This window comes from Solea solea, chromosome 12 (assembly GCF_958295425.1).
Source record: "Solea solea chromosome 12, fSolSol10.1, whole genome shotgun sequence".
NCBI lineage: Eukaryota > Metazoa > Chordata > Actinopteri > Pleuronectiformes > Soleidae > Solea > Solea solea.
Window position 1 is genome coordinate 18,853,498 of NC_081145.1, and position 25,036 is coordinate 18,878,533.

General features: G+C 39.6%; 1 protein-coding gene and 4 non-coding genes across 9 annotated transcripts in view; all 5 read right to left on the reverse strand.

Annotated features, from left to right (window-relative positions):
• The window catches only part of LOC131470218 (transcription factor SOX-6-like), a 100,549-nt gene that overhangs the window by 48,934 nt on the left and 26,579 nt on the right, over window positions 1-25,036 (reverse strand). For all 5 annotated transcript variants that reach the window (XM_058645888.1, XM_058645892.1, XM_058645891.1 and 2 more), the window contains 2 exons: window positions 20,829-21,048; window positions 18,274-18,484 (listed from right to left, as the gene is read on the reverse strand). In XM_058645888.1, the coding sequence (XP_058501871.1) occupies window positions 18,274-18,484; window positions 20,829-21,047 (430 nt within the window). In that variant the 5' untranslated portion in view covers window position 21,048. The remainder of the gene's footprint in view (window positions 1-18,273; window positions 18,485-20,828; window positions 21,049-25,036) is intronic.
• trnad-guc (transfer RNA aspartic acid (anticodon GUC)) lies at window positions 127-198 on the reverse strand. The gene has a single exon. It is a non-coding gene; the product is annotated as a tRNA-Asp (tRNA).
• trnad-guc (transfer RNA aspartic acid (anticodon GUC)) lies at window positions 1,401-1,472 on the reverse strand. The gene has a single exon. It is a non-coding gene; the product is annotated as a tRNA-Asp (tRNA).
• On the reverse strand, window positions 2,902-2,973 carry trnad-guc (transfer RNA aspartic acid (anticodon GUC)). Its single transcript has one exon. It is a non-coding gene; the product is annotated as a tRNA-Asp (tRNA).
• Window positions 4,022-4,093, reverse strand: trnad-guc (transfer RNA aspartic acid (anticodon GUC)). Its single transcript has one exon. It is a non-coding gene; the product is annotated as a tRNA-Asp (tRNA).

Consider the following 25,036-nt stretch of genomic DNA (forward strand, 5'->3'; position numbering starts at 1 on the left):
TGGCGGCGCTGAGTCGCATACAGGAATGTTGTTGGCTACCCGCACTCAGCGCTGTTGCCATCTCTTCAGTAAGGAGTAATGTTGTATACCTACTGCTTGTTTTCCCTTCTGCAGAAAACTTTGGCACTCCCCGTCGGGGAATCGAACCCCGGTCTTCCGCGTGACAGGCGGAGATACTGTCCACTATACTAACGAGGACTGTGGTGCTGTATTTTGACCACATACTTGCAGTGTTGCTTGACGTCAGAAAATAAAATCTATAGAACAATCAGCGATGGCACAAAAAAAGTCATAGTATAGTATGTTGTCCAAAATCAGTCAAAAAAGTCATAGTATAGTATGTCTTCCAAAATATGACAAATAAGTCATAGGTTAGTATGTCGTCCAAAATTTGAAAAAAAAGTCATAGGTTAGTATGTCGTCCAAAATCAGCCAAAAAAGTCATAGTATAGTATGTCGTCCAAAATGAGTCAAAAAAGTCATAGTATAGAATGTCGTCGAAAATCAGTCAAAAAAGTCATAGTATAGTATGTCGTCCAAAATCAGTCAAAAAAGTCATAGTATAGTATGTCTTCCAAAATATGACAAAAAAGTCATAGTATAGTATGTCGTCCAAAATCAGTCAAAAAAGTCATAGTATAGTATGTCGTCCAAAATCAGTCAAAAAAGTCATAGTATAGTATGTCGTCCAAAATCAGTCAAAAAAGTCATAGTATAGTATGTCGTCCAAAATTTGAAAAAAAAGTCATAGGTTAGTATGTCGTCCAAAATCAGCCAAAAAAGTCATAGTATAGTATGTCGTCCAAAATGAGTCAAAAACGTCATAGAAAAGTATGTCGTCCAAAATTTGAAAAAAAGTCATAGGTTAGTATGTCGTCCAAAATCAGCCAAAAAAGTCATAGTATAGTATGTCGTCCAAAATCAGCCAAAAAAGTCATAGTATAGTATGTCGTCCAAAATCAGCCAAAAAAGTCATAGGTTAGTATGTCGTCCAAAATCAGTCAAAAAAGTCATAGTATAGTATGTCGTCCAAAATCAGCCAAAAAAGTCATAGTATAGTATGTCGTCCAAAATGAGTCAAAAAAGTCATAGTATAGGATGTCGTCCAAAATCAGTCAAAAAAGTCATAGTATAGTATGTTGTCCAAAATGAGTCAAAAAAGTCCAAGTAAAGTATGTCGTCCGAAATATGACACATGTTAATGAGGTGGGAGGTTCTACAGCATGATTGGTTACAGGAGTGTGCTCGATTCGGGTCGACTACTTCTGCCTTACTGGCGGCGCTGAGTCGCATACAGGAATGTTGTTGGCTACCCGCACTCAGCGCTGTTGCCATCTCTTCAGTAAGGAGTAATGTTGTATACCTACTGCTTGTTTTCCCTTCTGCAGAAAACTTTGGCACTCCCCGTCGGGGAATCGAACCCCGGTCTTCCGCGTGACAGGCGGAGATACTGTCCACTATACTAACGAGGACAGTGGTGCTGTATTTTGACCACATACTTGCAGTGTTGCTTGACGTCAGAAAATAAAATCTATAGAACAATCAGCGATGGCACAAAAAAAGTCATAGTATAGTATGTTGTCCAAAATCAGTCAAAAAAGTCATAGTATAGTATGTCTTCCAAAATATGACAAATAAGTCATAGGTTAGTATGTCGTCCAAAATTTGAAAAAAAAGTCATAGGTTAGTATGTCGTCCAAAATCAGCCAAAAAAGTCATAGTATAGTATGTCGTCCAAAATGAGTCAAAAAAGTCATAGTATAGTATGTCGTCGAAAATCAGTCAAAAAAGTCATAGTATAGTATGTCGTCCAAAATCAGTCAAAAAAGTCATAGTATAGTATGTCTTCCAAAATATGACAAAAAAGTCATAGTATAGTATGTCGTCCAAAATCAGTCAAAAAAGTCATAGTATAGTATGTCGTCCAAAATCAGTCAAAAAAGTCATAGTATAGTATGTCGTCCAAAATTTGAAAAAAAAGTCATAGGTTAGTATGTCGTCCAAAATCAGCCAAAAAAGTCATAGTATAGTATGTCGTCCAAAATGAGTCAAAAACGTCATAGAAAAGTATGTCGTCCAAAATGAGTCAAAAACGTCATAGAAAAGTATGTCGTCCAAAATTTGAAAAAAAGTCATAGGTTAGTATGTCGTCCAAAATCAGCCAAAAAAGTCATAGTATAGTATGTCGTCCAAAATCAGCCAAAAAAGTCATAGTATAGTATGTCGTCCAAAATCAGCCAAAAAAGTCATAGGTTAGTATGTCGTCCAAAATCAGCCAAAAAAGTCATAGTATAGTATGTCGTCCAAAATGAGTCAAAAACGTCATAGAAAAGTATGTCGTCCAAAATGAGTCAAAAACGTCATAGAAAAGTATGTCGTCCAAAATTTGAAAAAAAGTCATAGGTTAGTATGTCGTCCAAAATCAGCCAAAAAAGTCATAGTATAGTATGTCGTCCAAAATCAGCCAAAAAAGTCATAGTATAGTATGTCGTCCAAAATCAGCCAAAAAAGTCATAGGTTAGTATGTCGTCCAAAATCAGTCAAAAAAGTCATAGTATAGTATGTCGTCCAAAATCAGTCAAAAAAGTCATAGTATAGTATGTCGTCCAAAATCAGTCAAAAAAGTCATAGTATAGTATGTTGTCCAAAATGAGTCAAAAAAGTCCAAGTAAAGTATGTCGTCCGAAATATGACACATGTTAATGAGGTGGGAGGTTCTACAGCATGATTGGTTACAGGAGTGTGCTCGATTCGGGTCGACTACTTCTGCCTTACTGGCGGCGCTGAGTCGCATACAGGAATGTTGTTGGTTACCCGCACTCAGCGCTGTTGCCATCTCTTCAGTAAGGAGTAATGTTGTATACCTACTGCTTGTTTTCCCTTCTGTAGAAAACTTTGGCACTCCCCGTCGGGGAATCGAACCCCGGTCTTCCGCGTGACAGGCGGAGATACTGTCCACTATACTAACGAGGACTGTGGTGCTGTATTTTGACCACATACTTGCAGTGTTGCTTGACGTCAGAAAATAAAATCTATAGAACAATCAGCGATGGCACAAAAAAAGTCATAGTATAGTATGTTGTCCAAAATCAGTCAAAAAAGTCATAGTATAGTATGTCTTCCAAAATATGACAAATAAGTCATAGGTTAGTATGTCGTCCAAAATCAGCCAAAAAAGTCATAGTAAAGTATGTCGTCCAAAATCAGTCAAAAAAGTCATAGTATAGTATGTCGTCCAAAATCAGTCAAAAAAGTCATAGTATAGTATGTCGTCCAAAATGAGCCAAAAAAGTCATAGTATAGTATGTCGTCCAAAATCAGTCAAAAAAGTCATAGTATAGTATGTCGTCCATAATTTGAAAAAACTCATAGGTTAGTATGTCGTCCAAAATCTGTCAAAAAAGTCATAGTATAGTATGTCGTCCAAAATCAGTCAAAAAAGTCATAGTATAGTATGTCATCCAAAATGAGTCAAAAAAGTCATAGTATAGTATGTCGTCCAAAATCAGCCAAAAAAGTCATAGTATAGTATGTCGTCCAAAATGAGTCAAAAACGTCATAGTATAGTATGTCGTCCAAAATTTGAAAAAAAGTCATAGGTTAGTATGTCGTCCAAAATCAGTCAAAATAGTCATAGGTTAGTATGTCGTCCAAAATGAGTCAAAAAAGTCATAGTATAGTATGTCGTCCAAAATCAGTCAAAAAAGTCATAGTATAGTATGTTGTCCAAAATGAGTCAAAAAAGTCCAAGTAAAGTATGTCGTCCGAAATCAGTCAAAAAAGTCCAAGTAAAGTATGTCGTCCGAAATATGACACATGTTAATGAGGTGGGAGGTTCTACAGCATGATTGGTTACAGGAGTGTGCTCGATTCGGGTCGACTACTTCTGCCTTACTGGCGGCGCTGAGTCGCATACAGGAATGTTGTTGGCTACCCGCACTCAGCGCTGTTGCCATCTCTTCAGTAAGGAGTAATGTTGTATACCTACTGCTTGTTTTCCCTTCTGCAGAAAACTTTGGCACTCCCCGTCGGGGAATCGAACCCCGGTCTTCCGCGTGACAGGCGGAGATACTGTCCACTATACTAACGAGGACTGTGGTGCTGTATTTTGACCACATACTTGCAGTGTTGCTTGACGTCAGAAAATAAAATCTATAGAACAATCAGCGATGGCACAAAAAAAGTCATAGTATAGTATGTTGTCCAAAATCAGTCAAAAAAGTCATAGTATAGTATGTCTTCCAAAATATGACAAATAAGTCATAGGTTAGTATGTCGTCCAAAATCAGCCAAAAAAGTCATAGTAAAGTATGTCGTCCAAAATCAGTCAAAAAAGTCATAGTATAGTATGTCGTCCAAAATCAGTCAAAAAAGTCATAGTATAGTATGTCGTCCAAAATGAGCCAAAAAAGTCATAGTATAGTATGTCGTCCAAAATCAGTCAAAAAAGTCATAGTATAGTATGTCGTCCATAATTTGAAAAAACTCATAGGTTAGTATGTCGTCCAAAATCTGTCAAAAAAGTCATAGTATAGTATGTCGTCCAAAATCAGTCAAAAAAGTCATAGTATAGTATGTCATCCAAAATGAGTCAAAAAAGTCATAGTATAGTATGTCGTCCAAAATCAGCCAAAAAAGTCATAGTATAGTATGTCGTCCAAAATGAGTCAAAAACGTCATAGTATAGTATGTCGTCCAAAATTTGAAAAAAAGTCATAGGTTAGTATGTCGTCCAAAATCAGTCAAAATAGTCATAGGTTAGTATGTCGTCCAAAATGAGTCAAAAAAGTCATAGTATAGTATGTCGTCCAAAATCAGTCAAAAAAGTCATAGTATAGTATGTTGTCCAAAATGAGTCAAAAAAGTCCAAGTAAAGTATGTCGTCCGAAATATGACACATGTTAATGAGGTGGGAGGTTCTACAGCATGATTGGTTACAGGAGTGTGCTCGATTCGGGTCGACTACTTCTGCCTTACTGGCGGCGCTGAGTCGCATACAGGAATGTTGTTGGCTACCCGCACTCAGCGCTGTTGCCATCTCTTCAGTAAGGAGTAATGTTGTATACCTACTGCTTGTTTTCCCTTCTGCAGAAAACTTTGGCACTCCCCGGCGGGGAACCGAACCCCGGTCTTCCGCGTGACAGGCGGAGATACTGTCCACTATACTAACGAGGACTGTGGTGCTGTATTTTGACCACATACTTGTAGTGTTGCTTGACGTCAGAAAATAAAATCTATAGAACAATCAGCGATGGCACAAAAAAAGTCATAGTATAGTATGTCGTCCAAAATGAGCCAAAAAAGTCATAGTATAGTATGTCGTCCAAAATCAGTCAAAAAAGTCATAGTATAGTATGTCGTCCAAAATTAGCCAAAAAAGTCATAGGTTAGTATGTCGTCCAAAATGAGCCAAAAAAGTCATAGTATAGTATGTGGTCCAAAATCAGTCAAAAAAGTCATAGTATAGTATGTCGTCCAAAATCAGTCAAAAAAGTCATAGTATAGTATGTCGTCCAAAATATGACAAAAAAGTCATAGTATAGTATGTCGTCCAAAATCAGTCAAAAAAGTCATAGTATAGTATGTCGTCCAAAATCAGTCAAAAAAGTCATAGTATAGTATGTCGTCCAAAATCAATCAAAAAAGTCATAGTATAGTATGTCCTCCAAAATGAGTCAAAAAGTCATAGTATAGTATGTCGTCCAAAATATGACAAAAAAGTCATAGTATAGTATGTCGTCCAAAATATGACAAAAAAGTCATAGTATAGTATGTTGTCCAAAATGAGTCAAAAAAGTCATAGTATAGTATGTCGTCCATAATCAGTCAAAAAAGTCATAGGTTAGTATGTCTTCCAAAATTTGAAAAAAAAGTCATAGGTTAGTATGTCATCCAAAATCAGTCAAAAAAGTCATAGTATAGTATGTCGTCCAAAATGACCCAAAAAAGTCATAGTATAGTATGTCGTCCAAAATATGACAAAAAAGTCATAGTATAGTATGTCGTCCGAAATGTGACGAAAAAGTAAACGGTTGGGCGGCGTTAGCTCACTTGGTAGAGTTGCCGTCACATGTTGTATGGATGACGTAACCTGACTTATGTATAAATAAATAAATGTATAAGTAAAAGCATAAATAATAAAATAAAACAATAAATAAATTCTTTACATTTATTTATTTCTGTATCCATATGTTAATGAGGTGGGAGGTTCTACAGCATGATTGGGTACAGGAGTGTGCTCGATTCGGGTCGACTACTTCTGCCTAATTGGCGGCGCTGATACTATACTAACGAGGACTGTGGCCTTTGGTATTTAGGCCACATACTCGTGCTGTTGCTTGATGTCAGCAAATAAAATCTATAAAACGATCAGAGATGGCACAAAAAACGTCATAGTATAGTATGTCGAGGACTGTGGCCTTTGGTACTTTGGCCACATACTGGTACTGTTGCAAATATGCACGTCATACTCGTAATAAATCATGTCCACGTCCAAAATTTGACAAAAAAAGTCATAGTTTAGATTCGAGGGTGGATAAAAATTCCTCAGTGTCCTAGCACTGACTCCTTTATAAAGTGCAGAGAAATGTTGAAGATGGATGAGTTAAAGAAGAGCAGGGAGGAGGAGGAGGGATGGGCTGAGGGGTGAAGGATGAGTAGATGAAAGAAAGGTAGGGGGAGAAGCTACGGAGTGGTAAGTGAGTGCCAAGTAATTCATTATCTCAGTGTAATTGCAGTGGGTGAATGGGGCGGGGTGGGGTTGGGAAAAAAGACAATGTCAAAATGTTATTTTCTATTATTTTCAACTATTGACACCAAAAGCTAATCATCATTTATTCTCCTAAATAAACCAATCACAACAAACAGTGGACATAACAGTTTCCCTAAGGTTTCCTTTAACTCCATTTTCTAATTGATTTTTTCACCAGTAGCAGGAAAGTCAGGGAGCAGAGACAGAGAGAAAAGATGAGTTAGCAGTAAAATAAAGGACAGGAGAGACAGAAGGAAGATGGCAGAGATAAGGACACAGAGATGCAGTAAATCAGCACAAAGTTTACAAGTGAGCCAGTGAGTGTTTGGTGTAAACACACTTTTATCACCTGTGCCTAAGCCAAGCAGCCAAGAGACAGTGTTTTGGTTGTTTTACATGAGCCACAGGCAAAAAGCCGTGTGTGTGTGTGCGTGTGTGTGCGTGTGTGTGCGTGTGTGGCAGACAAGCATGAACACTCCCAAAACACACACCAGCCAAGAACAACAGTGTGCCACAAGCTTCAAGTTTCCCTCTCTCTGTCTTTCACTCTCTCTTTTTCCTTGTGTTTAAATGGTTTGCGTGAAAGGAGTTTTGGTAAAAATGCTCTGAGCCGAGCAAAGCTGGAGGCAAATTCATCGTCATCGACTGTGAATCCCAAAGTGAGCCTTTTTAAATTGCCGGATGGTTTAATGGGTTTTTGTGTGGGCATAATATGTAAAGATTTGGAGAAATGTCTTCATTAAGATTTGGACGACAAGAGCAAAACCATTCTCACGTCTGAGTAAATATGAAGCTAGAACCAAAAATGAACATCTCTCTTGATTTGTTCTTCTTTTTTCCAGATATTTTCCTTGCTTGTCAGTTTTGTGTTACATGTTTATTACACTTCTGTGCAGTGGACAAGCTCCTTGTCTTGGAAACAGATTGTCTAGAGGGTTTGGTTCCACGTGTTTACGCAGCTGAGCAGCGTCTGAAAATGTCATCACTCTCTCTCTCTGTCTCTGTCTAGCTACGTATCATTTCTGTGTTTAAATTCAGGTGAAGACCATCATTTAAATATGCCAAAGAATAAGAAGAAGTACATGCAGTGAGACATGCAGTAGACAGTGTATTTATTCTTATACTTTACGTTTTAAAAACCTAACTTCACTTTTGGATGGAAACATACGGCATCTCTTTCCCTCCCTCACAACACACGACGTACCGTGCCAGAGCTCAAGAGCTCTCGGCTGCGCAGCCGAACGCCAAGGTAAAGAGAGAAAACATTAATCTGCAAAATTAGTCAATGTTAAAAATAACAAAGGCCAATGTTCAGTGTTTGTGTAACACACACAGCTGAAAAAATCATTTTGTGGAGTCTCTCCGCTACTGAAGGTGTGTAAATGAAAGCTGACAGCTACACTTTGCACATCCAAATTTATGTCATGTCAGTGGCTGGACTTCAGCTACGAACCCCACGGCATCAGAAAGAAAGAAAGAAAGAAAGAAAGAAAGAAAGAAAGAAAGAAAGAAAGATACAGAGCAAGAGAAGCACAGAGAGAGAGAGCAGCTGTCCTAACAGCTGGCCAGCAGGATTGATGTCTCAGTGAAATAAAACTCAACATATGTCCAAACATGAGAAGACAGGCCAGTCAGGAGGAGGACAAACACACACACACACACACCAATGTGACAACCCCAGTGCACTGTGAAGAACTTACACACACACACACCAAACACACTGATTAAAGAATGGCACTACGCTGCTGACACATACAACATCAGACGTTTTACACACACACACACACACGTGCACTGCTCAGTGTTGCAAAAGCATTAAACTGCAAAGAGGTTTGCTCGGCTGCGTGTTAGCATGGTGTCCTTTTCACACACACTATTTTCATCTGTCAGATGACACCCATGTTCTGCAACTCTTGTCGCAGAACATGGCCTGAGAAAGCAGCTATCCCTCCTCGCTGGGGGGGGGGGGGGGGGGTGATGGGTTTCAGAAGAGCATTAGCAGCCCTGTGTAACCCTTGTTTCATACATCACCCCCTTTATGTGCACTCTCTCTCTCTCTCACACACACACACACACACACACACACACCAGTACGTGCTCAGTCTGTTGGACAGAGTGGCCACTTGTAGGAACCACATGTTATCCTTGAATAAGCGCAGCTATCATAGTTGACATGGCGCCGTTGCTCTGATCCAGGCTGATTTATGCAACAAAACATGAATGGAATTTATGTAACAATTTAAATGAGAACTAAATTGATAACTAAACTAAAAAGCCAAGAAAAATCTCCTTGTTAATTAATCTGCTGATTATTTTTAACAATTGAACAGTTTGTCTGAAAGAAAAGTCAAAACGGCCAAAAATAAAAATGACCCAAGATAAGATATTCAGTGCATATTTGTTCAAAAGACATTACTTATGCAATGAATACATCATCACAATTCTTATTGTACAATAACACTTTAAAACAAAGTCAAATGAATTCTGTCCTGACTAAAACTGTGATGCAGAAGAATTCTGTAGATCCCCTAATATCATTGAATTTATTTCATTATTCATGCTACACATTTAATAAACCGTGTTTAAAAGGTAACCACAAAAAAAGGGATTAAAAATGTGGCAAAACACCTGATAATTATCTAAAACATTTTGGGGTTTACGTACAGAATATAATCACCGTATTTTACTTAGCCTACAGCTTAGAGAATTAAGTCAGGCCTCCACATTGCCGAGCTGGGGCTTTGATTCCCACATGCTAAAAATAACCACAAACTGCTCCCTCCCTGCAGTGTACTTCATGTGATATAAGGTGGTCGCGCTGCTGAAAGTGTGGGCTCAAAACACTGCAGCCCAGAATTAGACAAAGGATAGTGTTTCTACAGAATGTGTGAGTTTACATGATGGTTGAAAAGGTTCAGGCTCTGACATCAGCACCCACTGCAGCGTGGACGCTTGCCCAAGTGCAGAGTTAAAAATTAGAAGTTTTAACAGCCCGATGAGGACAATCTTACTTGACAAAATAGCACATTTTATTATACAGTACGAGTCCACTTTCCTCGAGCTACTAGAGGAAGCAACAGCCCAAACTTTTCTGACATTTTCCACCTCAGTTTTTTGTGCGAGAGGTGGGGAACAATGAAGTGAGAGTGAATCACAAGCTTTAAAACTGTACTGTAGATTGGGCATATGGTGCACCCCAGCCTCAACAAGGTCACCTCTCTTTGGATGTAATTAAATGTCAAGTAAAACATCTATTCACCAATTAATAATCTTTTTTTTTTGTCTACTCTTGTCATTTCAGGGTTACATTTTTTTTTTGCTCTCTTGTGTTAATGAAGTAAACATTAATAGTCTCGTCTGCAATAGACTATTTATGTTTCAATAGATTTTTTCTTTTGAAACATAAAAGAAAATCAATTTTTTTCAAATGCTTGTGTGTAGATTGGATAGACCGAAACTTTCTAAAATGGTCCTTCATCATTCAACTTTACAATCTCTTTCATTATGTATACATTTTGTATTTAATCACACATCACACATATGAATACACTCACATCCAAGGGTGCAAAATTGTATGTTTGACAAACACACACTTCCAAAGAACCAAGTTCAAGACCCAAGCTTCTGGTTCCACTGTGGCCATGACATATGAAACCCCACATACTTAGCACACAGACACACGCGTGTATACGCAGACATGCACACCTTCATACACACAGCCCCGCGCACTGTGTGGTTCAGACACAATAGAATAGCTGTTTTGGTTCGGGCCCTCGGGGAGCTGGTGTGGGCGGAGCCTGTGGTTTGGGTCACAGAAGAGAGATCTAACAGGGCTTAGTGTGTGTGTGTGTGTGTGTGGGGGGGGGGGGGGGTTATAGAGTCAGAAACCGCTCCACAGCTGACCAAAGAGGAGAGAAGGTAAGTGGATCCCTTAATATATCCCACCCCCACCCCTGCACACACACACACACACGTGTGCGCACACTCCTCTGCCTCAATCTTGATCCTGTTGATACGAAATATGGAGAGGATGAGGGTGAAAAGGAGAATATGCCGAGACACAAAAGCTCTTTGTGTCATTTTTGATAGGAGCTGCTATCAATTGTCCTAAATTAAATAATTAAACAACTTCTTTAATTAATGCATCCCCATTAAATAGTTGTTCTCTCAATATTCATTTGGCAAAAAGAAAAAAGTCCAAGGCCAAATTCAGAAATTCAAAAGTTTTTTAAAAAAAGTTATATAGTCAGCCTTCACATGAAGTGAGATTCAGCTTTTTACTTCTTTTAATTTTTAATTTTTTATTTTTTTTTAAATAGATAAAGCACTTTTTAATAAGAATACCTCTTTTCTTGATGCTATTTGTAGTAGTGCATTATTAGTTCTGACAACCAAAGACATTACTGACTTCCTTTGAAGAAACCAAAACATTTTTGGGAAAAATGAAAAGTTAATTTGAGTTACACTGTGTATCAGTCAGGCCTGTGTGTAAAGGTTCAGTGGTTTGCATCACACTTTGTATTTCGGTGGATTTAAATCCACATCTTTGACGAGTCATCATGCCAAACATGATCTCTCTCTACAATGACACAGACGGTACTTTTCTTTTTTTTTTTCTTATCTCTGGTAGTTTTATCATGTTGGCCTCAACAAGTTAGCAGTTCATTGAAATCTGAGTACAATAAAATGACGATGACTTGATAAAATCACATTTTAATCTGATTCCTGATCTGAACATTCAAAAGCGCTCCAGCAAACCACATCGCATGCGTCTCTACCACATGCTGGCTGGCCTGCAGCCAAACTGTGCAGGAGCGGGCTACCAGGCATATCCCACTGACTGTATTTGTAGTCAAGCCCCACAGGTTGTGGCTGATCATTAGTAAAGAGATCTGTATCAATTACAGGGGAAGAGATTAAAAACAACCACAAGACGTCCAGAGGGAGACGGCCTGGTGGTAGAGCCGAGGAGAGCCGTGCTGACCACATAATGCAGCTACATTAGGTACGTTAGGTTTACAGTTAGAGATTTAAGATTGAAGTTTGGTGTTTGGGGAAAACACAGCCTTCACACACACACACACACACACACAGTCTGGTTCCAGAGGACATTACATTGACTTGTATTCATTTCCTGAAGACATACTCTAACCTTAACCAGAACTTCTACTGGCCTAACTCTAACCTTAACTTGCTTTTTGTCCCCATATGGAAGACAAGTCCCGGTAATGTGACTATGTCCCCACAACATGAGTGATACCTGGAACACAAACACACACACACAAAGTTTCTGCCTGCACACAATCACAGTTCAAGCTGTCAATCCCATAGAGGACAGCAAACATAGTGCCAAAGCCAAGACCTTGTTAATTAGCGAATAAGCTTAACTCTCTGCACCGACCCAGCTTGCCTGTTAAGCTGTCATCACAACTACTTCCACCTGAGTGTATATATCCATAAGCTCTCTCTCTCTCTCCCTCTCTCACACACACACACATGTTTGCAAAGCTATTTTTTAAGACACTGCAATGACCATTCGGTTGATGGCTAACCCACACCCAAACCAATTCTTTAGAAATGATGAATGCCTCATTAGGAGCACATTTTCTCTCCATGAGAGAAGGTCAGTGGTCAGTGTTTATGCCAGATTAGTTCATTGTTGTTTATTAAGAGTAAAAGTATAAGGGAAACACAGATTTTGGTTCTAAGTTTTCACAATTGGCTATAAAACATTCAGAAAGCAATCCAGCTTCCATGTATCTACAGTACATCCATGCAGACAATGCAAGAACATGTCAGAATTCACTGACAGTCAATAACACAAGGATGTGTCCATATCTTTCTCCATAAGGTCTACTGGTCCTCAGAGAAGAGCCTAAAGAGGTACTGCATGCACATACGTGCACACACACACAAAGAGAGAGAGGTCAGGCACACAACGCTCACAAGTTTGAAGATTGGTCATGCACTATAGCTTCAGCTACAGCTTAGTCGAAAAAAGCCAACAGATGATTTAACCTTCAAACAGTATTACCAACAGGCCTGAGCTAGTAGCTAAGCTGCTAATTGCTTCTGCTTTTGTTATTTGCAACAAAAAGGAAATCTCACAGCTAATGTATTATTGTTGGTACAGCACTGAGCGGCGCAGACGTTCATGCTGAACACGCAAATTCAAGGATGCATACGCCACTCCTGATCTGTAAACCAACTACACTCCCCGAACATACTTAGCACAGTTTGAGTGCTGGTAATAGCGCAGATGTTAATTCAGGCTTTCAGTAGTGACAGAGAACAAAGTGAAGCCTGGCAAAATGTCTCTATTTTCACAACGTAACACAGTTAAAGGGACGGCCTGGCCTCATTTTGTCCTCCGCCATTATAGGTGCCCTGCTATGGCCTGTCCTCAACTCAAGACACATCACCTCTAACCTCCACCCTGGACATGACAGGCCTCAACAAAAGCAGAACGAGGGACTGATAAAAGATGAGCAAAAAAAGCTCACGGGTATAGAAAAATACAGAAATATTCAAATGCAAACTTGTATTCTTTTACTGTATAGGATTCATTTAAATGTATTTTATTTATTGTTTGGGTGTGTGTGGGTGTGTTTTAATCAGATTTGTTTGTGGCTCGACTCTGACTGCTGTCACTTTTTCCAACCAAGCCCTTCCCATTTAAAACCAGTGAGAATAGCACTTACATGGGTACAGAAATATCTCATAAAATAAATAAAAGTAATTACCAGTCATAACCAGTTTTGTGCCCATTTATGACCCCATTTTTCATCATATGAAGATGACTGAGAAAATGTGTTTTTCACGGCCTGTGATCATTTATTTCATCTATTATTCCACATACTTAAAAATGAAGCAGGGCATTGGGGCAGGAAAAATGTGGGGAAGTACAGATGAACCCTGGCATGAAGGGAAAAATGCTTTGTGTCTTATACTTAATTATGAGTTGTTATAAGTTCAGGTTTCTTGAAAAAATGAATCATTTCCAGGCAGTCACAATGACTTATGAAAAGAAAGCTGGGGTTGTTGGATTCTAAAAATGCATCATCATGATGCCACTAATGCCAGATTGGAAGCTGTGATGTTGCCTGTTTCCATATGATGGGAGGGGCAGTGGGTAGGGTTCCAAAATCTGAAAATATATCATTGGTTGGGGTTTGTCTAAATACTGAGGGTATATATTGGAGTGAACTGTTTCCCTTTAGTTTGGGATTTAATAATAATAATATGGACCTGTGGCTTTAATCCAGTGGATAAAAGGGATTTTCTGAAACAAATGTGTGTAAATCTGAGACCAATTTGTATTCAAACTCATGTGGTAACGTTGTTGACGTTCAGCTGAAAAGGAAATTATGTGATGTTATATATTTTTTAGAGCTTAGAGGAGCATCTGCTCGAGACTAGAACTATACAGGTCAATTCACAGATTCACCTAGGTGTTATAACCACTCTGAAGTAGAACAGTGTTGTGTTAATTGAGCCCAATCTCATTTGCAAATGAATTGTACAGTAAATTCATATGAGCGATTAGAGTGATGAAAAGTGTTTGCCAGGCGCCAGAGCAACTCTGGGCACATTATTGGCTGACTAAGTTGGCACGAGGGGAACCGAGCCCATGCCAGACATGTTAACAATGGGTCAGCCGCAGAGATGCACAACAATGCAGGTCATGGTGAGTCTGTCATTTGTCTGTGGAAGCTTTATTGCACACTTGGTTTGGTTTGGTTTGGCATTCATGTATATAAACGAAATGTGTCCCATCCTGACTGCATGTTTCCTTTTTGTATGAAGGAGTATGAAGGAGTACAGGAGACAGGCAACTTTCATTGTCAAGAGACAGGATAATGTTTGGGTTATTTGTCTGTGTATTCCAGGCTGTTATCCATATAGAGAGGTTCCATTTAACAGAATGTCCAGTGCCCACCTTCTTTGTCCTGGTGTTCACTCATCCTGGCCTTGAACCTTTTATTCACTATGCAGCCTACCAGTTTAAGTGCCAAGTGCTTTAACAGTATTAGGGCGACCTTTTGTACACAGCCAGTCCTTGTATCTCAACCTCCACACAATAGAAACACAACTCAAATTAAATGCAAAGATTGTCAAGACCACATCGGACCTTCATCCTCTTGGCTTCTATATTGTTAAGGTCTCAGGGAAAAAAGGGATTGTCTTTGCAGAAACCAGCAGTGTAATACAGCGAGCTAACACAGTCTTGGAAATTTCATGGTAAAGAGCTTAAAAGCTGAGGCGGCAGTTGGGTAAAAAATCATTGCAAAGTACGGCCATGTCTATTCATTAGAACTGTCAGAGGCACTTAGGGCTCCCCTGAGCAGCAGACAGCTAACAGTTTGCCTGCAGGGGGTGAGTGCAGCACAAAGGCTAAAAGCGACATCATCCACACTTTAGCTCCTGGCTACAGTGTGCACAGGGGTCAGCCATGTTAGGCAAAGTGAACGCTCAGTGGGTAATAGGGTTTGTTCCATTTGATCATACAGCCAATCTAACCTGGAAGCGTTCAGGCGACTGAACCTTTTTCAGCAGGAGGTGGTGCTCGGGGCAAGGGTCCACATTGTTCAGGCTTTAATGTGCTTGCCGTTTGAGTGTTGATGAGCAAATGTGGCCGTACTACAGGAGGATTCTGACTGGAATTAGAATTAGAATACAGGCTCTCACGTGTCAGAAGAAAATATGAACAAATACAGAACAAACCTGGGGAACTATCTGCTGTGCACCACTTGAAATAAAAGAAAATAATTCTCTACTATGTCACACCAGCAATCAGTATATAAGCCTATTTACCAGGAAGGCCTTGCACTCCTGTGCATTACATTCCTTTAACAAAGCAAACAAACAAAAATATCTAACAGCTTATGAAATTGAAATGCTTCGCCTTTATCAATGGCACACAACAAAGCTCTAAATTAGGATGTGAGCAAGGCTGCCTGTTGAGGAGGGATTCCAAAAATTCTCCAAAAGTGATTTCAAAGGCTCCTGGAGTTGAAGGATATAAACAAAAGGGGGAAAGAAACAGCAATTTGAAGAAGAAGAAAATGTACAAAGACAATAGCGAGGGAGACAAAGGTGTGATTAAATCAAGCAGCATTAGTCAAACCAATTAACAAACAGACTAAAGGCTACAGGGTGTCATTGCTCATCAGTTTTCTATGCAACTGTTTGCCACTGAAGAACTCACTTAATGAATCATTCAGCCTCAGCCACCTATTGATCACTTCCTTTTAACTAAACTCATTAGAAAAAAGTAGATACACCTGTCAGTCTCTGTGTGTACTGTATGTAGCACTACATTAGGCTAGAAATGAATTGCATTGCCACAGCACTGCATGAAAGAATGTTGTGGTTTTTTTTATACAATGCATCCTCAAGGATCTCAGCCATTCACAGGAACATTTACAAGGCCCAGAGACAGCATTCGTTTTCATGCTAATGCCACATGATTGAGGGTGCCTGGTTGTGTTGCACATGTTTATCTCATTTGTTTTTGTCTTAGCTAAGTGTTTGCAGCACAATCAATGCCACTTGTTAGTCCTCGGGGATAGTGGCTCTACTAGTCTACTAAGTACCAGAGGAAGAGCCAAACTCAATGGGGGCTTTTTTTTTTCTTTCCTTTGGTCATTTTTCCAAATGAGGGAAAAAGGGGTTACAGAAAATTAGAGGCATCTCTTTCTCTTTCTGTGTGTGTGTGTGTGTGTGTGTGTGTGTGTGTGTGTGTGTGTGTGTGTGTTATGCCTGACAACATGCGCCAAATTATCACTGAGGAAAACTCATTTTTATTATCAAGAATATGCCTGTGTTTACATTATTATGTGGTCCAAGAAAATATCTGACATTTGTAAGTAAATAATGGAAAGGAAGTTAAATAAGGTGAAAAAGATATGAACTATATTTTTGATGTGGCTTTTGACGGCCTCTTTTTATATAATTTAGTTTATTTCATTTATTAGATTTCTATTTTTTTAATTTCTGTGTGATGCTATTTGACTGTGTAAAGCAACTTAGGCTTAATCTTTATATGAAATGATATATATACAGTATAACAAAAATGTTTTTATAATTAACACTAAATGGGGTTTTTGTTGACAGTGGATTGTGTGTGTCTACACACCTCTAGTATCTTTTACCTAGAAACCAAGGTCAGCCTTGGTTTAAGGTTTGAAAATGAGAAACCTTTTGACGTGATGGGAAAAAGAAATAAAAGAAGACATACACTCAAAGTGCGCTTTGATTTGACAGCACATGTCACAACACATGCACGCACACGCACACAAAGACACAATTTTCTTCTTACAAACCACACTGTTCCGCACTGTAGATAAGAGGCAGAGCTACCTATCTTTCAACTAAAGAGATGGTGTACTATATGACGCCTCTGGCTGTCCCATTCTGGCCCACTTGACTGTATCAATAACAAGGTAAAACCTCTAAATGAGAGAGATCAAGCACTCCTCTGATATCATCACGATTACTATGTGCACATAACAGTGAAGAGGGTTTTAGATCTGGCTTGCTGTGGGGTGGAAAGGGGCAAGCTGAGGCATGCTGGGAGACTCCAGCGCTTTCCTGTGTTAGTGGTGTAGATCAGACGAGCAGAGGAGAAAGGGAAACCTGTGTTTTCACTGATTGATATTGTGATCTAACGAGCGAAGGATCCGTCGGTTGTAATTTTAGATGTTCAAAGATCCTCTAGGGGGGATGGGTTTGGAAAAGGAAAACAAAATACAGGTAAAGCTGTTTTCACTTTGTGTGAGTGGAATGACATCCTGTCTGTCAAATAGAAGGAATTTTAAATGTGTGTATTATTTTTTTACAAAAAAAACAATAACATCAACTACACATGTGACGTGTGAGTGTTCTGAAATTAATTTCACAAATAACCATATTTTAACACCACTGATTATCCATCATCCGTACAGCTGCGCAAGAGCAACTGCAAATAACTCGTCCAACCTTTTTTTTGTTCTTACACAGTAAATTAAACTGCAAATTACACAAACAATGGGCCCTTGAATTAAAGGTAAATAATGGGAAAAGAAATTAAATTTGGTGACAAAACTAAATGGGCTTTTGTTTACTTTCTGGTGGCGTCTACACATCTCTGGTATCTGTTACTGACAAACCAAGGTCAAACTTGGGTTCGGAAACTAAGGTTTAAGGTTTGGAAATGAGAAACCTTTCCACATGATGGGACAAAGAAATAAAAGAAGACGTGCACTCAAAGTCTAATTTAATTTGACAGGCATATGTCACAACACACACACACACACACACACACACACACACACACAAAGACACACTTTTCTCCTTCCAAACCGCACTGTTCCACACTGTAGATGAGAGGCACCTTTCTTCCAGTAAAAAAGACTGTGTACTGTATTGTGCCTCACGCTGGCTCACTTCACTATATCAATTACAAGGTAAAACCTCTAAATGAGAGAGATCAAGCACAATCTATTGTCACAGAGAGACAATAGACTGACACTTTTTCTTACCATCTTGCTCTGTTTTGGTCAGCTCCACAAGCTTCTTCTGTTTCAGTGTGTCCACCACGTCTGCGAGGCTGCCTTTGCGACGCTCCGGCGTCCCAAATGTGAGGCCGATCATGGCCTCCCCCCGATCCCGGGAACACTCCTCTGGCTTGTGTGGAGAGGTAGAGTTAGTCTGGTAGGAGTAGACTGAGCAGCCTTTATTGCGTTCATTGTCCTGGGGAAAAAAAAGCACATGAGAGGTTAGAGTTAGAGTTGTTTCTTTGTGTGTCATCACCTGATGCATTCTGGGAATTTGAGCTCAAGCGTTTACATGAAACACTGACAGATGCTGACTTTTGGAAAGGTCAAGTTTTGACAAATTGATCTTGGTCATCAGGAGCGTTGTTGTGTCACTTCACGTGAGCTCGGCCTGTTTTTCTAATTATTGTTCTGAGTGTAAGTTGCGAGTTATCTCCCTCCTCATTTACTGTCAGCTGTCTAAAAATTTGTTAAAAAAAATGATAGATTTACAATATGCATTTAACTCATTACATTTTCACACACATTTAAACAAAGACAATTATAACTCACAGTTATCTATGCTCGTAACTTAGGCAACGTGTTGATGGAGGATGGCAGATATTGTAACAGTCTTTTCTATTATTAAGTGTGTTTGTGTCCCACTGATGCTGAGGTAAGGAAGAGGCACAAAGTGTCTATATTTACCAAGACGCTAAGCCCTTCTAGACAACCACATTGTCCCACACAACAGACACTTTAGCACAGGTGTTCTAACACCGGACTATTTCTGGACGCTTTCTCCTCCCCTTACAGAGTGAGGGGATCTCCGAGAACTTTAGGAGGATTAGGTTTCAAAGACAAGGGGCTTTGGCTAACAGCGAGATCTTAAGATGCCCTTGAAATGGCTCCAGGAGACTGTGTTGTGCACTTTGTCTTTAAGCTGAAGATGCCTCTGTAATGAGGATTAGGAGATAGTGTGTCACTTGTGGACTGTTCAGGTGTGAGTTTTCAGGTCCGTACATAATGTTGTCCTCGAGTTATACAAGCAGCGTGTTATGGACGGGAAGGTCCTGAGGTCAAATTATACAGTGATGGGTCATATATTAAATATGTCTCCAGCTGACATTGCATGACAGTTACTGCAAGTGTGATGCTGAAAATCGTCCATCCTTAGACCCCTGAACCAGTTTCTACTTTCTAAAGTGGACGTCACTGCAAAGGCAATATGCTTAGTGTGAAAAATATCACAACTACATCAATGGTTCAAGTCAAATTAAGCAGAAGAGTATTGCAGAATAGGTTTTTCTAAAAAAAAAACAGTGTAAACAGGGATTATGTTCCACCTTTTTTGTCCATCTACTATCTTTTTACATTTCCAAAGTGTGGTGCTGCCATTTCCCCTCCCGCTGGTTTCATGGTCCCAACAGTTTCTTGTGTTTCAACTTGTGTGTTTGGGCCAAAAAAAAAATACGCTTGAAAGGCCACCGGTCTCCAGTGGTTAGACAAGTGGAAATAGAATATTTGACAATGGAACAAAATATAAGAAAAAGAATAAAAGAAAAAGCAAAAGAGGGGGAAAAAGAAACTTTTTCTCTCAAGGTCTCTTAGAAATCAGATGTGAAGTTGGAAATCACTTTCTTTGAGCTTTAATTGCCTTATATGTTCCTACTGTGAGTTAAGAAAGACTGAATGTAACAAACTGTATGATCTAAAAAAAATGACACATGAATAGTATTATTACACAGTAAAATTATACAGTGGCACATTCAACTTTCTTTTAAAAGAGTGAATAAGCATTTTCTGCCACAACATGGATACCAAGGAAACTTTATTCTCAGAAGTTGTTTCCTCCCACAGAGGCCCAAGTCAAACACACCTTGTCTGTCAGGGTCCAACAGAACCTGAAGCTAAATAACCAACAACGCAACACACACTCCCTCTTCCTCTATACCTCTCTTGCTCACAAACACACACACACACACACACACACACAAGCACATACAGGCTGTGGAGAAGAACTAAGCTCCCTGGAGAAGAACCCTCACCCAGCTGCCTACAGCACTGCCTGCAGCACATAACTAGAGAGAACCACTGGTTTGTGTGTGTGTGTGTGTGTGTGTGTGTGTGTGTGTGTGTGTGTTCTTGTATTTTGTAGCTTTGTGAGGACCAGCAATTGTATTAATTCTATGGAGAGAGGACATTTTGGGAAATTGAGGACATTTCATCTGATCCTCACACCTTTAGTTGTGATAATTAACGTTAGGGTAAGGATGCGAGGGAATGCATTATGTCTATGAGGGTGTGTGTGTGTGTGTGTGTGTGTGTGTGTGTGTGTGTGCACGCATGGGTGCATGTATAGTATTTCTATGTACACTCAAATTGTGCACAATCATCATTATGCTTGCCCTGTCATGAATGTTTTATGAGCCGTGTGCAGTGAGTTTGTACACTGTGCACACATACTAACTATATTTGTTTGATAGATTTGAGTTATAGGAACATACTCTCATGATAAGCTATGGTCAGCTTCTCAGCCGTGTGCATAATTCACTTCTCACCATCACAGCAGGCCCGACGTTCTCCCACTCGGTATCTGTCATTCTCTCTCTGATTGGCTGTAGCTCGTCAGGGTGGAGTTGGTCATGTGACGAGGGCGACGCTGTCTCCTTCGGGCCCTCTTGCTCATGCTTGGCCCATGGCGTGTTGTCCTGCCCCGTTGCTTCCTCTTCCTCAGATGGTGTGTGAAAGGGAGGCGTTGTGTGCATGGAAGACATCATTCTGTGAAGGATAACAAACAGAGGTTTAATTTTGGTGACACATGTGTGTGTGCCCAGGAGGGGAGAGGAGAGGAAGGGTGATAACAAGTGAGAGGTCCTTATCAGTGAAGTTACAAGAAAAAAGAGCAGCTTTTTGTTTCAATTTAGAAACATTTGAATATCAACCCTTTTAGAAGTAACGCCTATATTTTGGTAGACCTACTTCTAATTGGCTTTTTGACTTTAGTGCATGTGCAGCTGCATGACTTAAATTACACTTAAATAAACCACACTTATTCATATTTTACTTGATGCTTTTGAGTATTTTCATATTTTTGTCTAGAGCTGAGAAAACACGGAGGACACAAAAAGGTTCATTTCGGAACCACGCATTTGAATGGAACATTTTTATTAAATCAGAGACATGACTGCAAGACGTGTGTAATAACAGCTCATTCACATAACAAGCGGTTTGAAACAGATCACATTCATTAGACGTGCACTAACTCACACATGCACACAGCGAGAGAGAGAGAGAGAGAGTCATGTTAAGCACATGCTATCAGAAGAACAATCTATTAAGCTGCATTAAGGCCTCTCAAGCAGATTCTGTTCTTCTGTGTTTTAGTGCAAAAATCTCTTTTTTCCTTCAGGCTACAGGGAGTCATTAGGCTAATACATCATTACATTTACTGTAATGACTTCCCTTCATTGCCCTATACTTATGGGGACTTTCATTAGCCACATTTATCCCATAAAACTCACCTCTCCACTCAACTCTTAATTTAAATCTAAACACAAGACCACTAGATCTCTCTGTCCTTATGTGGCTAATTAGGCCTCACCTCTCAAAATGTACAATGGCCATATAATAGAGACACACACGGACCGTTCCACAAAAAAAAAACCACACGCCCCACAACACCGACGTGTTGGGTGATAGCCAACAAAGGGGAAAACAACAAAAACGATGAGCTCTGATTCCAGTAAACACACAACACACACGTGCACACAAACGCAACTGCTGCAAACTACAACCGATAGCTACGTCAGTGCTAGTGCTCAGTGGAAAACAGTGTGCTGTCCATCTTCCTGCTGTGCACTTAAACATAAATTTGACAGAGGGCGTGAATAAGGGAGGGGGATCTGTGTTTGAAGAAGCTCAAAATCACCACTAATGAGCCATTTGTGCATGTGGATGTAGTGTCAGTAAACCCATGAGTGTTATTAAATGATTTAAAGTTATTCTGAGGCTCCTGTGCATCACCTTGTACTACCAGTGTCAAAATTCCAGCGACTCTTGTTAGTCAGCTTAAATAAGAAGAGGGTAGGATCGTGTCGATAGTGAAAGCTGATTTTAAAGCCACGGCATATCAGTGTTTTGGTTCACTCTCACCTGTGTTGTTTCCAGGTGCAGGTGTTTTGAGTGAAAATGTGCAGGCTACTCTCTTAGCACCACACTGACAAACTAAGTGACAAGTGCAGAAACTTTCAGCAGCTGAAGAGCCAGATATTGGACCCCACAGTTGGTGGAGACAGAGCTAAACAGAGCTAAAATGAGTCATTCAGGTGGTCAGAAAGTACAACTCCCAGTGAACGCCAGTGTCAGCCTGTGTATAGTCACTGTATGAATATACAAATATAATATATTATATTCAGCACTATAATTCTAAACCAAAACGGAACTTTCATAATTAAAATAAAATTATATGTCTCTTCAAATGTTGCAGCTGAAGATGACTTTAGCTATAGCAAAAGTCAATACACTGCACAGTAGTTTTACATTTATAAACAGAATCATAAGCTTTTGAGCATGTTTCCACAGATTTTTGCAATTGTTGTCAATAAAATGCCTTTAAACCCCATCAGCACTTGATTCCACCAATGGCAAATATTCATTTGAATGTGAATGTCTTAGTGAGGTTTACAAGGCAAACAAGATCCCCCAGTATGACTCATGTAATGTGACTCATGTACCTCTTTGACATCTATGCTTGCACTCTTATTTTTTTTCTTTTTTCTTTTTTTTTACAAACATTTCTCTACATCTATATATGTTTATATAGATATAGATCTCTATATATATACACACACACACATATTGGTTAGTAGCCCAAGAACTTCTGATTAATCAGCATCAGATATTACATCATGATAGTTGACCTTTGTTGTTTTAAAAAGCGAAATGAATACATGGGATTGTAGCATGCCAGAAAACCAGCAAACAGCATATCACTAATCCGTGATCAATTTGTACAATCCACAGTGGAGCGATGAGAAGCCAGTGGGCAGCAGGGGAGGGAGAAGACAGAGGAGAGCCTATATTTAACTGACAATATTGCTGGTGCTGTGTTCGCAGGAGCACTTTAGACTTAGTTTCTTGGAACTGGTATCTCATATGGCCACAAATGCGCAGCCTCATAATTTGCCACTGATATGGTTTCATCATGCAGCAGTAACAGTGTTTGCATGCCACGAGACCCTTTGTGGTTGGTTGGTGTACTTCATGCACTCATTACACGGGAGAGATTCGCATTGCTTTTTTTTTCTTTGCTAACATGGTTAATGTTTGACTCAATTAACAGCTCTGGACATACTACTGTAACTTTAAGTCAAATGACTGGATCGAGATAAATGATGATTTGTTTTCAGCACAGCGAACAAGATCTGTTTTCATTTTGCTCGGCACAATTTGTACTGGGGTTTGTTGCATGTGGACAAAGACAACTATTCGTCAACTAAATGACAAAAACAGATAAAGTAAGCCATCAGAGTGAAGCTGTTTTTGTCATGAGATGCAGTTCTGTATTTTTTTGGATGTTTGCGATCACTTAAAACAGGATATTACTACTCGTTCAGTTCACTGAATAGTACAACACACTACACATGACCACTATTGACTTAACTTGAGACATTTTCAGTATTTTGGAGAAACACGTTTTTCTTCTTCTTATGAAAAACAATACTGGAGTGTATGCTCTCTTCTCCCAGTGAGACCAAACAGAAGAATATGTTTGGATACATGTGGATGCTCTGAAGAAACAGTCATGTGGTGATAATGTTACACCAACAGCTGAAAAAACTATTTAATGAGGTGCTCCAAAAGCTTTTTCAGATTGTCAGACATCTAGAAAAACATCAACTTGTTCCCAATAACTGTCTGGGACTGTGATTCTAGTGAGATTGCCAGTTTGATATTGAAGCACAACATGCTCTTTTTTGTTATAATGTTCATACACTGGAGATAATACTAATCATAATGTAGTCAGCAAATGTTCTCTTTGAGCATTTGTGTTTAAGTTCTCCTGCTTCCTTTGCTGCTATATGAGCAAAATACAGTCAACAAACTGTTGCTATAGTAAACAGATAGTTATGTCCGTCTCTAAAAACAAAGACAGTAACTAAGAATCCCTTTGTGAGTGGAAGAAAAATAAAAAACCGGGGTCCGAATTTGGCAGGAAAGTGTTGTTCAGATCTGGCCTGGAACCTGGCAACTTGGCAGAAACAATCAGGCATTGTGGAGCGTGGACGGAGAGGGACCTGTGACAGATGAGAGCAGGAGAGAAAGGGCCCCCTCTTAGAAAAACAGTACACAAAGCGCCATTCATAACCCAAGTCCCTTCTGCCACTTGTGGAGCGAGAGAAGGGCTCCGACAAAGGCCTCCGACTGGACCAATTGGGTGTAAAACCTCCAGCCGTCCCAGCTGGATAGCTGAGGAAGTGGGAAATACCAAAGACAAAGAAAGACAGACAAGGAGAGGAGAGAAAGAACACGGCGGAAAGCTAAGGACATCCCCGGTCCTGGTAAGTCCTGGTAATAAAATACAGTGAAAACGGAGGATAGAAACATAGAGGAGTGCATGTGTGTGAGCAAACAGGAACTATAGCAAACGTCATGAACATCATTCTGTTTATTGCAACTCGTATTTTATTTCTAGCAGTAAAACGATCACGTAACTCACAAATATGAAACTAACTTGTGTGTCGTCAGCCACTTTTGTACCAATATT